The 15,610-nt window shown below is 44.9% G+C and overlaps 1 protein-coding gene across 2 annotated transcripts in view; it reads right to left on the reverse strand.

The window, feature by feature from the left end:
* LOC111979283 (uncharacterized) overlaps nt 1-15,610 on the reverse strand; it is a 136,508-nt gene that overhangs the window by 63,302 nt on the left and 57,596 nt on the right. For both annotated transcript variants that reach the window (XM_024009714.3, XM_024009713.3), the window contains exons 3-4: nt 8,323-8,617; nt 6,678-6,797 (exon numbers count right to left, since the gene is read on the reverse strand). In XM_024009714.3, coding sequence (XP_023865482.1) covers nt 6,678-6,797; nt 8,323-8,617 — 415 coding nt within the window. The remainder of the gene's footprint in view (nt 1-6,677; nt 6,798-8,322; nt 8,618-15,610) is intronic.

Here is a 15,610-nt window from a genome sequence, read left to right on the forward strand (position 1 = left end):
CACTGTATCTCTCTATTACGCGTGGAAATAGTTTGGAACAGATTTCCTAAATTAAAATCACGCGGAGCTGATTTGCTGGTGTTTTTACAGTATTTTATGTTCAACAATAAAAAATAATAATATGTATGCACAGAAAAGTTGGGGGGCCCCCAAATAAAATTATTWAAAAAATGTGCGGCCTGCTAGTTGGGGTACCCTGGCCTATGGCATACCCTCTCAATTCGAGTTTTGTTTTTAACTTAAAAAACCTTCACTGACACGTAGGTAGGCTATTTAAAGAGTGCATGGTGAAGGAATTGACCGACAAATCTATGGATATAGCAGCCTAAAGCCTAATTTTGTCTGTCAAACAAGTAGGCCTACCTATTTTTTCTTAAATAGGAAGAAATAGGCTCCAACGCAAGGTTCTCTTGTTGTTAGTAAAGTCTAATTAAAATGAAGACTGTTGAAATGAATTATGCCTACTAGAATTTGCTTACTTTTAGCACCATGAGCCGTTAATTTTCAATTGATTGTGCTGTGGCTGCTGCTTCAAGTTCCAGCACCACAATGTAAGTTACTCAAATCTGGCTTATTGTGAGGTCAATAACTCTGATAAATACATCACGGGCAAGAAACATGTTGTTTTCAATAAAACCAATTACAGTAACATGTTATCAAAGTTGACCTCCGGTCCTCCTCATCTTCCTGCTCTCCTTCTAAAACTCAGGCTATAGACTTGTCCGCGCGCAAGAATAGGCCTAATCAAAAAATAATTTCCGGAAGAAGCCTTTGACTCTCCTCCTGAACTGCCTCCACAGGCCTACACATCACAGCCATTAGTTAGGCAGTACACACATTTTGATCAGCAAGAGCAGAATGGTGCTCAGGGTTCCATTGCAGTGTGTAATGCAGACTAGTTTTATTTACACCATCCCAGCAGCTATCTTAGAAATATTTGGGGGGGGGGGGGGGGGTATTCAGGACCCATGGAAGTATTCAGACCCCTCCCTTTTTCCACATTTTGTTATGTTACAGGCCTTATTCTAAAATGGATAAAATAAAACAGTTTCCTCATCAATCTACACACATACCCCATAAAGACAAAGTGAAAACAGGTTTTTAGAATTGTTTGCAAATGTTTAAAAAAATTCTAAACATAAATAACTTATTTACATAAGTATTCAGACCCTTTTGCTATGAAACTTTAAATTGAGCTCAGGTGCGTCCTGTTTCCATTTTATCATCCTTGAGATGTTTCTACAACTTGAGTGGAGTCCACCTGTGGGAAATGAAATTGATTGGACATGATTTGAAAGGCACACACCTGTCTTATATAAGGTCCCACAGTTGACAGTGCATGTCAGAGCAAAAACCAAGCCATGAGGTCGAAGGAATTGTCCGTAGAGCTACGATACAGGATTGTGTCGAGGCACAGATTGGGGAAGGGTACCAAAAAATGTCTGCAGCATTGAAGGTCCCCAAGAACATAGGTGGCCTCCATCATTCTTAAATGAAGAGGTTTGGAACCACCAATACTCTCCCTAGAGCGGCCGCCGAGCTAAACTGAGCAATCAGGGGAGAAGGGCCTTGGTCAGGGAGTGATTAAATTACTCCGATGGTCACTCTGAAAGAGCTCCTAGAGTTCCTCTGTGGCGATGGGAGAACCTACCAGAAGGACAATCATCTCTGCAGCACTCCACCAATCAGGCCTTTATGGTAGAGCAGCCAGACGGAAGCCACTCCTCAGTAAAAGGCACATGACAGCCCGCTTGGACTTAGCCAAAAGGCACCTAGACTCTCAGACCATGAGAAACAAGATTCTCTGGTCTGATGGGAGACTAATCAGGATCGAGGAAAAGATGAACGGAGAAAAGTACCGAGAGATCATTCATGAAAACCTGCTCCAGAACGCTCAGTACCTCAGATTGGGGCGAAGGTTCACCTTCCAACAGGACAGCGACCCTAAGTCTCTGAATGTTCTTGAGTGGCCCAGCCTGAGCCCGGACTTGAGCACGATCAAGCATCTCTGGAAAGACCTGAAAATAACTGTAGAGCGACACTCCTCATCCAACCTGACAGAGCTTGAGAGGATCTGTAGAGAAGAATGGGAGAAACTCCCAAAATAGAAGGGTGCCAAGCTTGTAGCGTCATACCCAAGAAGACTCAAGGCTGTAATCGCTGCCAAAGGTGCTTCATCAAAGTACTGAGTGAAGGGTCTAAATACTTACACTACCGTTCAAAAGCTTGGGGTCACTTAGAAAAGTCCTTGTTTTTGAAAGAAAAGATGCCTCACAAGTCCTCAACTGGCAGCTTCATTAAATAGTACCCRCAAMACACCCGTCTCAAAGTCAACAGTGAAGAGGCGACTCCGGGATGCTGGCCTTCTAGGCAGAGTTCCTCTTTCCAGTGTCTGTGTTCTTTTGCCCATCTAATTATTTTATTTTTATTGGCCAGTCTGAGATATGCATTTTTCTTTGCAACTCTGCCTAGAAGGCCAGCATCCCGCAGTCGCCTCTTCACTGTTGACGTTGAGACTGGTGTGTTGCGGGTACTATTTAATGAAGCTGCCAGTTGAGGACTTGTGAGGCGTCTTTTCTTTCAAAAACAAGGACAAAGAGTACCTCTGCTGAAGAGGATAAGTTCATGAAAGTTAACTGCACCTCAGATTGCAGCCCAAATAAATGCTTCACAGAATTCAAGTAACAGACACATCTCAACATCAACTGTTCAGAGGAGACCGCATGAATAAGGCCTTCATGGTCAAATTGCTGCAAAGAAACCACTACTAAAGGACACCAATAAGAAGAAGAGACTTGCTTTGGTCAAGAAACACGAGCAATGGACATTAGACCGGTGGAAATCTGTCCAAATGTGAGATTTCTGGTTCTAACCGCCGTGTCTTTTTGAGACGCAGAGTAGGTGAACGGATGATCTCCGCATGTGTGGTTCCCACCGTGAAGCATGGAGGAGGAGGTGTGATGGTGTGGGGGTGCATGCTGGTTACACTTTCAGTGATTTATTTAGAATTCAAGACACACTTTACCAGCATGGCTATCACAGCATTCTGCAGCGATACGCCATCACACCTGGTTTGCGCTTAGTCGGACTATCATTTGTTTTTCAACAGGACAATGGACACCTCCAGGCTGTGTAAGGGCTATTTGACCAAGAAGGAGAATGATGGAATGCTGCATCAGATGACCTGGCCTCCACAATCAACCGACCTCAACCCAATTGAGATGGTTTGGGAAGAGTTGGACCGCAGAATGAAGGAAAAGCAGCCAACAAGTGCTCAGCATATGTGGGAACTCCTTCAAGACTGTCAGAAAAGCATACCTCATGAAGCTGGTTGAGAGAATGCCAAGAGTGTGCAAAGCTGTCATCAAGGCATAGGGTGGCTACTTTGAAGAATSTAAAATCTAAAATATATTTTGATTTGTTTAACATTTTTTKGGTTACTACATGATTCCATAAGTGTTACTTCATAGTTCTGACGTCTTCACTATTATTCTACAATGTAGAAAAGAACACAAGCATTTCGCTACAGCCGTAATAACATTTGCTAAATATGTGTATGCGACCAATAAAATGTGATTTGAAGTTAGCAAAACAATACCATGTAATCAATAGTTAACACTCCCGCTATGGGTCAAGTACAGTTGAAGTCAGAAGTTTAGCCAAATACATTTAAACTCAGTTTTTCACAATTCCTATAATTTAATCCTAGTAAAAAGTCCCTGTCTTAAGTCAGTTAGGATCACCACTTTATTTTAAGAATGTGAAATGTCAGAATAATAGTAGAGAGAATTATTTATTTCAGCTTTTATTTMTTTCATCACATTCCCAGTGGGTCAGAAGTTTACATACACTCAATTAGTATTTGGTAGCATTGCCTTTAAATTGTTTAACTTGGGTCAAACATTTCAGGTAGCCTTCCACAAGCTTCACACAATAAATTGGGTGAATTTGGGCCCATTCCTCCTGACAGAGGTGGTGTAACTGAGTCAGGTTTGTAGGCCTCCTTGCTCGCACACGCTTTTTCAGTTCTGTCCACACATTTTCTATAGGATTGAAGTCAGGGCTTTGTGATTGCCACTCCAATACATTGACTTTGTTGTCCTTAAACCATTTTGCCACAACTTTGGAAGTATGCTTGGGATCATTGTCCATTTGGAAGACCCATTTGTGACCAAGCTTTAACTTCCTGACTGATGTCTTGAGATGTTGCTTCAACATATGCACATAATTTTCCTTCCTCATGAAGCCATCTATTTTGTGAAGTGCACCAGTCTCTCCTGCAGCAAAACACCCCCACAGCATGATGCTGCCACCCCCGTGCTTCACAGTTGGGATGGTGTTCTTCGGCTTGCAAGCGTCCCCCTTTTTCCTCCAAACATAACGAGGGTCATTATGGCCAAACAATTATATTTTTGTTTCATCAGTCTAGAGGACATTTCTCCATGTGCAGTTGCAAACCATAGTCTGGCTTTTTTATGGCTGTTTTGGAGCAGTGGCTTCTTCCTTGCTGAGCGACCTTTCAGGTTATGTCGATATAGAACTCATTTTACTGTGGATATAGATACTTTTGTACCTGTTTCCACCAGCACCTTCACAAGGTCCTTTGCTGTTGTTCTGGGATTGATTTGCACCTTTCGTTCATCTCTAGGTGAGAACGTGTCTCCTTCCTGAGCGGTATGGCGACTGCGTGGTCCCATGGTGTTTATACTTCTGTACTATTGTTTGTACAGATGATTGTGGTACCTTCAGGCGTTTGGAAATTGCTCCCAAGGAAGAACCAGACCTGGTCTGCAATTTGTTTTCTGAGGTCTTAGCTGATTTATTTTGATTTTCCCATGATGTCAAGCAAAGAGGCACTGAGTTTGAAGGTAGGCCTTGAAAWACATCCACARGTACACCTCCTTTTGACTAAAATTATGTCAATTAGCCTRTCAGAAGCTTCTAAAGCCATGACATCATTTYCTGGAATTTCCCAAGCTGTTTAAAGGCACAGGCAACTTAGTGTATGTAAACTTCTGAACCACTGGAATTGTGATACAGTGAATTTTAAGTGAAATAATCTRTCTGTAAACAATTATTGGAAAAATTAATTGTGTCATGCACAAAGTAGATGTCCTAACCGACTTGCCAAAACTATAGTTTGCTAACAAGAAATTTGTGGAGTGGATGAAAAAACGAGTTTTAATGACTCCAACCTAAGTGTATGTAAACTTCCGACTTCAACTGTATATCTACATTAAAAAAGTTGATAAAACATTTTATTTAAATCAAAAATAAATAGTGGTTTTGGCTTTATTTTATTTCCATGACGGTCTTCATCCATAACCGCCATGTCACGGATATCCAATTACCGTCACAGCCATAAGCATGACCCTCCTCCATTTTCCTCCAYCCATTCTGTACATTTCAATCCATCCCTAATGGATGAGAGTTGTAGTTAACACACTGGGCGGAATTAGGCTAATATCACCAATTACCATGTAAAAACCCACCAGCAGAACCCTCTTCACTCAGGAGATCAGTCCCTTTCGGTCAACACAATGAATGAAAATGCATTAGAATTCAATAACAGCATTGCAGACGCTGTATACCTACTGTAGGTGACACACTCATACCTTAAGCATACTGTAATACATACTGTATAAAACTTTGGGCGTTTTCACGTATCCCCTTATGAGCCGAATCCTGGAGCGTTTGATACCCTGATCTGTTCTATAAAGAATGGGTGAAAGGCAAACAAAACCTGGCTGAAACGAATACTGGACCTGTGTGAGTAGTGGGTCCAAGATCCAGGACCAGAGTACCAGGTGTTGTGATGTGGCAGCTCGAGTCTCATGGAACTTTTTTCGCTCATTGTAAACAAGCTACCGTGCTAACGTCGTGTAGAGCGTGCATCTTGATCTTGGCACCCTGAAACGGTTATATTCAAGTCGTGTGAAAGCAAAACGTTTTCTGTAGAATTCTCACAAACGCTCCAGGAAACCGAACCAGGGTACCGAATCTGATGCGCGACAACGCCCTTCGTGTTTACTAGCTTGCAGGCTGTCAATCACGTAGTGAGGCAACAGAGGACTCAATAGAAGACTTGCCCATCTGCCTCAGGGACCCTGGGTTGACACCAAAGCCCYCATCCCAGAACACACAGTAGATTTTAGTGAGGAGACAGGTCCTCTGAGCCTTTGTCAATCTCCGTCTTTATTAGTTCACAAACCTTTTACTTTTTCCTCCTTCAGAAAGTAGAATTGAAGGCGGTTGCTGCAGTTTGTTGGATGCACATAGACCCTGGCAGTCTGAATACATTTCTGCCAGCTTGAACTGGATTAACTGAGAAAGAGCAGGAGGGGGACACAGAGAGAAGGAATAGGGGAACAGAGACGGGGGCGAACGGGAGGGAAGTGAGAGGAGGGAATATGGGGAGGGGGTGATGGAGATGGAGGTGAGAGGAGGGAATACGGGACGGGGAGGGGGTAGATACAGAGGGATCGGTATGCATGGCAGAGAGTGTGAGGGACCTGAGAGGGGGGATTGAAGGAGGGAGAGAAAGGGATTGGGAAAAGAGAGAAAGAAAGCGCTGTGGGGATACACACTGCAAAGAGGTTCTGAAGAGGGAGGAAAATGGTTGGGGGCAGAGAGAGAAGGAGCGCGTGCACACCAAGTGGAGAGCGAGAGGCAGTCACCTGTCTGTGGGTCCACAGAGAAGAACTGCTGTCCCTGCACCAGTGTGTACACCAGTCTGGCACTGTTCCCATAGGTTGGGTCGTCAGCATCTGTCGCTGTCACCTGGATTATAGAAGTACCTGAGGGAGGAGGGGAGAAAGCAGAGGAGCGTTAAAACAACATAACACACACACTCACACACTGACCAGACACAGCGGTACATTAGCACAGCACAACAACCAGAGAGCCAAATACTGACTGACTGACTGACTCCTACCTCTCTCTTTCTCCATCTCTCTCTCCCTCTCTCTCTCTCTCTCTCTCTCTCTTACCCCCTCACTCTCTTTCGGCAGCAGCGTGACAAATACTTTATTCACTTTCTTTCTCCCCTGCTGCTCACCTTCTTTCTCTCTCGATTATGTCTGTCTCACTTCATTTCTCTTCATCTCCGTCTCCAATTCCCTTTTGCTCCCTCTCTCAATCTCTCTGTCTGTAGGTTGCCCCCCTTGTCTCCCCACTGACTCCCTCATGTCCTGAATCCCTGCCTCTCCTGACAGATATGGACTTTTTCCCCACCAAATAAATCAAAGACCGTCAGCTTCATGTGAGAAATTTAAATTGTAGCAAAAAAAGATATGTACAGTTTGGAAAGAAGAACTACGTTTCCCATGGGACACTGGGCTGACAAGCTCTGAGGGTAGAGGGGATTTATGGGAGCAGCTGTTGCTGTTTTCTGACATCAAAGCCCTGACAGTGTCACCAGGAGAGAGAGAGAGTGTGAGTGAGGGAGGGAGTGAAAGGGAGGTGAGTGACGGAGGGAGGTAGGTGAGGGAGGCAGGTAGGCGAGGGAGAAACTGGGTCTGACTACTGATCTAGCACAGGTAGTTAACAGGCATAGGGAAGGCAAATGGAAGATGGAGAGAGAAAGGAAGGGCGAGAGGAGCGATTGTTTTGATGCACGCGGCAGTACAAGAATGATCAGATAGACAGATCAAACAAGTTTGACTGGTGGGTTTGACGGAACAAGCACAAGAGAGAGAGAAACCTATTGATATGCAGCCTGCTAAAACACAGTCACAATTTGGCGTGATGATGCATTCAGACTGAGATGTATTACCAGGCTACTGTGTGAATACCATAGTGGATTATTTCCATGTGAAATACTGTAATGCTAAAGTGGTGGTAGAAATCAAATCCTTGTATCCACTTAAAACTAGGCTTAGGGCTGAAATTCATATGACACAATGTGTTTGGAGCAATTAGGGGAGGCAAACTCAATCTCGATTCATAGTGAAAGGAGATGATGAAAGATATCTCAACCAATCTCTTCAGCAGGCTGACGTGGTGCCAGTGTGACTACTATCATTATCCAATTCCATCACCACTGTGGCATTGACGGTGGAAGATATTACCAGTTTTATGTAACAGCTCTTTGATAAGACTCTCACGGCGCCACTATGTGCTCGTCTCGCAACAACCCACCGTGCATTTTGAAAAACAACTTGGTAAATATTGAATCCCGGGTAAATATTGAAGCCATGATTGACTGAACAACTCAATCTGGGACCAAGCTTTGAAAAGCAAGCACACATCAAAATGTTCAAATGATTATTAAAGGACGCAAGCAGCAGCATATTAAAAAAGACAACGGCTCCCCTGCAGTACCTATGTTGGCCATCTCAGGCACTGTGGCGCTGTAGGGCCCTTCCTCAAACAGAGGTGGGTTGTCGTTGATGTCCTGCACTCTGATGATGAATGTGGACGAGGGCTCCAGGGCCCGGTCGGTCTGCCGGTCGGTTGCTGTGGCGATGAGGCGGTACTCGTCCTTCTCCTCGCGGTCCAGGGGCTTGGTGACATGGATGTTGCCCGTCTTCTCGTCAATCACAAACACCGCCCCCGCCCCCTCGCCCCTCAGCACGTACTTGGTGCGTCCATCACCTCGGTCCATGTCAGTGTGCAGCTGAGAGAGAGAGGTAGAAGGAGAGAGAGAATGATATAGAGAGAGGAAGAGGGGGCACAAGCTAGAAAATAAACGAGAACGCATCCAAGAGAAATGAAGGGGATTATACACAGTGCTTGAGGACATGAGTTTGTCTGAGGACGAGAACACTGGAACTCATCCAAACAAACACCCTCTCATCTATTCCGATCCATCCATGGGGCAATGGCCATGAACTAGGATAATCATAATCTCAATATCCATAATGATGCACCAGCTCAGCTAGGCCTGCTATTCTCACAAACAGTTGTCTCTGAAAGCTCATCAAACTGTGAAATACAGTTCTATACCGCTGCAACAATGACTGAAAGTAGGAATTTAGCACATATAAAGTTGAGGCCTAATCAATTATTCCCCAACTATTGAGGAGGACCAGGTGTGGCAGGGGTACATGCTGTATTGATCCTGACTGCTGCTGGCTTATTGGATCAGCCCTGGCTGGTTGGTGGCTGGGGCTCTCTCAAGCGGAGCGGGGTAATAGCAGAATAGGCCCTCCATCTCCCCCCTCAACGGTTTGCCTGGACCTGCTCAGGGGATGCACTCCACACATCCGCATTCATTCTCATTACCGCTCAAACGTGGACGGAATAGGAGCCCTGATAAAAGAGCGCAAATTTAGCCCCCACTCCAAAAAAGTGTGACATTGTGAGAAAAGTGCGAGTGGGGAGCACTTGAAAGCATCGTTGCGCGGCAACAGCTAAGCACATTTGCTAAATGAAATGAAAACGGATACTCTGATTCTAAATATTCATTAGGTTTTACAGAATCCCATTTCAAGGAGTACAATTGTGTAGATGTATGACCTCCCAGGAGGTAAACAATTCACATGGATGTTGACAAGACTGTTTGCGCCTGTAAACCAAATATAACCTTTTTCTAAGTTTCCACTGTCTGCAAAGTTGAGCTGAACAATTCTATATGCATTATGTTTCCATATACTTTATCATTCCTCCTACCACAACATGATTTCACTGCAGAGGGTAACACCCCTAGTACTATTACCACTCTATTCCAGAAATTACAAATTAACTCTATGTAAATTACAATGTCTACAAATAAATTGGCAGGCAGTGAAGCGATTTTGTGGGAAGGGTGCCGGATTGAGACCCGCAAATAGACATGGCAGCTGGCCTTGGGGTCCTTTAAGGTTGTCACGGATACTGCACTTGCAGTACATCCGGTATTAGTTATTTTGGGAATCTCAACTTGGAGTACTTCTATCTTCATCCTGGATGTTTTGGGTTGGCCCGCCTGGTCTGCACACCAGTGGAGGCTGCTAAAGGGGAGGACGGCTCATAATAATGGCTGGAACGAAGCATATGGAATGGCGTCAAACACATGGAAACCATGTGTTTGATGTATTTGATAYCGYTCCATCCGTTCCGCTCCAGCCAATACCACGAGCCCGTCCTCCCCAATTAAGATGCCACCAGCCTCCTGTGCGGCACACTCAGCTGGTCAAGACCACCAGAAGTGAAGGTTTCACACTCACAAAACTAAACACATTCAGGGTTCTTAACGAAGGGGTCGTTAACGGCCTTAACGACGTGGCTTAACGAGGGGACTTAACGAGGCCCTTAATGAAGCTCCTGCCATCATTACCACAGTGAGTGGTGTCTGTGATGACAAAAGGCCGGCCAATCTCTGGCCCGGGAGGTGAGGAGAAGAGTCCTCTCAAGATGTGCCCTCTAACCTGGCCGTCACTGATCAACACACAGCACTGTATATAGTACAACACTGGGGCCTCCATAACAGACTTCTAATCTGTCCGTCACTGATCAACACACAGTATTATTTGGTACAACACTGGGGCCTCCATAACAGACTTCTAATCTGTCCGTCACTGATCAACACACAGTATTATATGGTACAACACTGGGGCCTCCATAACAGACTTCTAATCTGTCTTCATAACATTAACCATTAGCTTTATATGGACCCCCTGTTAACTCACATACCTTTCATTTAACCAATAACAGCATAGATGAATGATCTCATCGAACATTACAGTACTACAACAACAAGGACGCTATCATGTAGTACACGTACCTATTCACATTCACCACAACCAATAACACCCCGTAACTTCCCCTGTAAGAGCCCATAACAGTCAGATGCTTCATCAAATCCATTGAAAGAAAAAAAACAGTCAGCCACTGACCACATCAGAGAAATCACCAAACTCACCACAGTATCACCTGCCAGAGTAATCAGACTCAGACTTCAGCAGTGGCAGTACTGACTGAGGCGCCTGCTACTGTGTATGCAAACCTTGGCTCCCAGACCCCTAAATCACTTAAATTACTTTTATTATCATAAGGTAATATGCTTATACTCATATACTCAATTTCACATTTTTGCAATAACCATACATCATAAACCACAGAAAAAGCACTCGGTGTCAACCTCTAAATCACTTAAATAACTTATAGCCGTATACTCAATTTCACATTTCTGCCTCACAATAAATCATAAAAACATGAAGAAGTAAGAAAATCCACTTTGCATCTGTGCATTAGGCTAATGAATATGTTCTCCTCGGCACACATTCTGGGGGGATGGTGTAGAAGGGGAAAGCATAGTTGTGGGAAATTGGTGTTGACTGAAGTAAAAGAGCAATAGCCTCCAGTGGCACGGGGGACTCGAGGCATCATTCCACCACACAGGGACTACTGTAGTGGGAGGTTCAATCCCCATCACACCGGGGAGAAGAAGCAAAGGCTTTGGAGACAGCGTGAGGGAGGATATGCCTAGATCTTCAACTACATTGTGGAGAATGGTCTCCTCGTGCACTGTTTGGTGGACTACCACTGAACACATCATGACTTCAAAGAGCCAGGGTCCCATGATCAGTGTATACCAAGTGTCTAGACGTCTAGGGCTGTTTCCGTGCCGTTCATACCAACCCACTCCTTTCGTGTCCTCGAGGGGGAGTCAACAAGGGCATAGGGGAGAAGGGCACGGTATCAATTTGGGAAGTGGCCAACAACAACTTCACTTCAGAGCCAACTTTATAAACTAGCCTTGTGGCTAAATACAGAATGTGCTCGGAGCCATGATCTAGACAGCCTCTCAGTGGGTCTTTCTTACCCTTGCAGGACACTTCAAAGTGTAACTACGCCCGAAATGAAACACAGTGCTCCTGCTCCAGTGTGTCGCGTGGCCTGGCTGGCCAGAGCACTAATCTTAAAGACACTTGTCTAATGACAGAGGGTCAGATGGGTCTTCACCCCAGATCACCCTCCAGCTGGCAGGGCCCAGGGCCGGGACTGTGAGCCATGTCCGTGACCAGAGCCTTCCCCTCCCCCATCTACCCCCCCCCCCCCCCAGCACCTGCAGCCTGAGGAACAGCGTGAGTGCGGGCCAGGGCTCTGGAGCCATGACAGGGGCTTAGAGAGAAGAGGCCTAATCTACCCAGTGACACATAATTAAAGTCAACACTATGAGACGAGATGCTGTGAAGAGAGTCTGATCATCATCAGACACTTTATCCCAGCTGGATACTCCAGATAACCAGCGGCCCAGAGGGGTAGGGCTCTGGTCTGTTACTTAGCCCCAACATCCTCGCTCTACCCCCCCCCCCCCCCCCGTACCACTACCTCTAACACCTGTTTTTTAGTTTCTTTTTGTTTGAAGTATATTTCTGAGGGTTGAAATCCTTCAAACCTGTGTTTAAGTAGAGAAATAACCTTTTTCCTACGGCCTCATACAATCACATCATAGATTTGGGTTCAGTAAAAATACCAAGGAAACTCCCCTCACCGGAGTTACACTTGGCTTCTGTGATTTTTTGGTCGGGTTTCTTTCTGTTCTTTCTCTCTAAGTGTCAACAGAACAGCAGGTATGGGTCAATCGTGTGCTTAGTGAGCAAGATTGATTCAAGCCTTGTGTTTGGCCTGTATTGGAGTCTTTATATATGTGGTTGTGTTGTGGACAGTTTGTCCTGGTCTGTTGTGATCTAATTTAGTCCTGTCTTAGTGGTTTTGCACTCCCCCCACCCCACTTTGGCCAACATTATTTATATCAGAATTATTACCAGACCTTATCACCACAAGCCTTTTAATATATACTATTATTATTCCCTGCCACCATGATACATTATTCACAACAAAATGATTTTAGCTTTTAGCTCTAGACTCACGCAATCCTGCTTTTGATTATCATAATCAGCTGATATATGAGAGAGAAACGTGTGGTGGTTAGTGCAGATCGTATTTTATCGCCTAATGCCCATTCTTGATGATGTATACTTCACATCATGTTTTTAGCAGGAGGGCAAGTGGCAACGTGGGAAAAGGCCACCGGAGGCCTACTGTTAAATCACATTCGTACATTTAAAGGGCAAATCGCCCATAATATGCCACCGCGTGCCACTGCCAAGAGGACTGCTCTGCCAATGGGATTTTAGAGAGAGCAGAGGGAAATAGAAAGAAATGGGTCTTGAAGCACTGTTTGATGTTTTCCAATAATTTAGCATGAATCTGTTTGTGTGCATTGGGTGCATTTGTGTATTTTTGCATTGATGTACTGCAAATGAGGTGTGGATCTGTATTGTTGGTTATGCATCTATGCGCGCTGTGTGTGTGTGTGTGTGTGTGTGTGTGTGTGTGTGTGTGTGTGTGTGTGTGTGTGTGTGTGTGTGTGTGTAGAGAGAGATGGGCACAGCGCCCTATCCCTCCCCTCCAACCCGACCAGACTCACTGGCCTCCTTCAGGGGCACTGGGGGAAGTGGAGCGGATGGCCATGTAGTCTCACTCTCAGCTCAGAGGCCAGTGAATACATATTAGCTCAAGGTCACGAGCTGCACTCACACTGGGCCATGCATAATCAGGAGTTCACCCCAGCTAGGGCCTTCACTTCATATAATCACGGCTTTACCCACGTGATGTGTTTCATTTGATCAAATTGTTGCGTTTAACCTGAATATGCTTTTAGCTCCATAATAGCACAATTAACCCCCATGTGGGTTCAACTGTATAATAACATGGCTCACCTGGCTAACAAACCATATCACACACTTGTATACTTAAGTCACTATTTCACCTCCATACATATCTTACTGTACGTTATATTCTATGCATGTGCTTTACGTATATATTTCATACTGTACATCTTAATGGTACGTAATTCTGGTCACGGTTGAAATGTATGTAATCAGTGGGTTATCTTGGGGTAAAATGGTGGTACACCATGACGGGTATCATTGTGAGTTTCTCCAGGTAAAATACTCCCTTCTCAACATTAGAGACTTAGCTATGGTAATGCTTTAAATTCACACACTCACTTTGCAAATTTGCTCGACATTATTCTGAGATTAAACACAGGCTATAAAAAGAGAAAGGAAAGGAGAACAAAGGTAGAGAAAGGCAGGCTTTTGTACGCTTTGAATTTCACCTTTAATAGACTCTACAGTTTCTCCTCACGCTCTCTCCCTTTCTCTCTCACACGCTCCCCTCTCTCTCAGCTCCCACTCAGCACAGAAGTTGTTTGAATTTGCTCTCCACGGGGTTTTTTAATATTAAACCACACTCTCTCTCTCTCGTTTGCTCCACTCCCTCTCCCCTCTCCCCTGCCTCCTTTCTTTATTCTCTCCATGCACGCTGCCTCTTCTCTTTCCTTACTTTTACTCCTTTACAGCCTCTCTCCTCTGGTCTCCATTCTCTCTGTCTGGCTGAGTAGGGTTGATAGACTGTGAGGTCAACTCTAGAACGTGCACGCTCCTTTCTTTTATCCTCACATGCTCTTCCGCTCTGTTAGTTGTACGCCATTAACCTTTACACACTTTCTTCCCTCATTTTCCCTCTCTGCATATCCTCTCTGCTTAAAACGCCTCCCCCGTTTCCTCCTTCTTCCCATCCCTCCTTTCCCCTCTCTTCATCCCTCCATTCTACCATTTCTGGTCTCCAAATCTGTCTTCGCCCCAGTCCCATTCCATCGCCCCTTGATCCCCCTCCTCTCTCTCCTTCTCTCGCTCCCTTCCTCCCTCCTTTATCTCTCTCGCCTATCGCTCTCTCCCTCCCGCCATCTTCCTCCTCTGTCTCTAATTGCTCTCTCGCCCCTGCTGTGCTTCAGCCCCGAGGCTAAATGACATTCCCAGGGAGAGAGGAAACGTAAGAAAACACAAAGCAGTTTGGAATTAGACATGTTGGGATTAATATTGATGAGCTTCCTGCCAGCAGGTGTGTGTGTAACTGTTGTCCCCCTTCGAGCTCCTCTTCTCTTTAACTCCCCTGCTTTCTCTCTTCCTTTTCCTCGCACCATGCGCATAATGAGTTCCTTGTACATGCGTATAATTGTGTTTCGTGACTTTGTAGGGGCATTTGTGACCTATTTGTGTGCGTGTGTGTGAGTGCATGCGTGCGTTTGTGTGCACAGCGGCTGCTGAGTTAAACCAACATGTTGGTCTCCATTTAAGGGACAAGGAGATGGTCCCCCGCTCACAGCCAAGGAGCCAATGAACAAAGAGCTGTGAAACACTGAGTTCCAGAGAACCACACAGCCCTGCAAAACCCCCCGCGACAGCCACCAAATACCAGCGCCCACACAAGACATATTAAACACTACTACCGCCATCGACATATAATGCACTTAAAACTGCCTCTCACAATCCTGATTGGTTCTCGTCTTATGGAAAGCAGAAATGTTATACAAATCCAATTAGATAAAGATTCAGAGTGTATTCCTGAAGATCCCTTTTAATATAATATTTTTTTTACAGACAGATCAGTAAAGAGTGTCGTGTGTGCATGGAGAGTATTATGATCTAGGTAAGTTGTTTTGGGGGACAGGGATCGTATAAATACTGATCAAATCTAACCAGACCATCTCCTATTTCGCCCCTGGTTTACCAATGACGCGCTCCAGACAGCTAGAGGGTTTTGAGTCATGCAGGTGAATGACAGCTCAGGCAGAGTAGATAGAATATGCACTGGGCTCAGCAAATAAATACTTTTA

This window comes from Salvelinus sp. IW2-2015, linkage group LG19, assembly GCF_002910315.2.
Source record: "Salvelinus sp. IW2-2015 linkage group LG19, ASM291031v2, whole genome shotgun sequence".
In the NCBI taxonomy this organism is placed as follows: Eukaryota; Metazoa; Chordata; class Actinopteri; order Salmoniformes; family Salmonidae; genus Salvelinus; species Salvelinus sp. IW2-2015.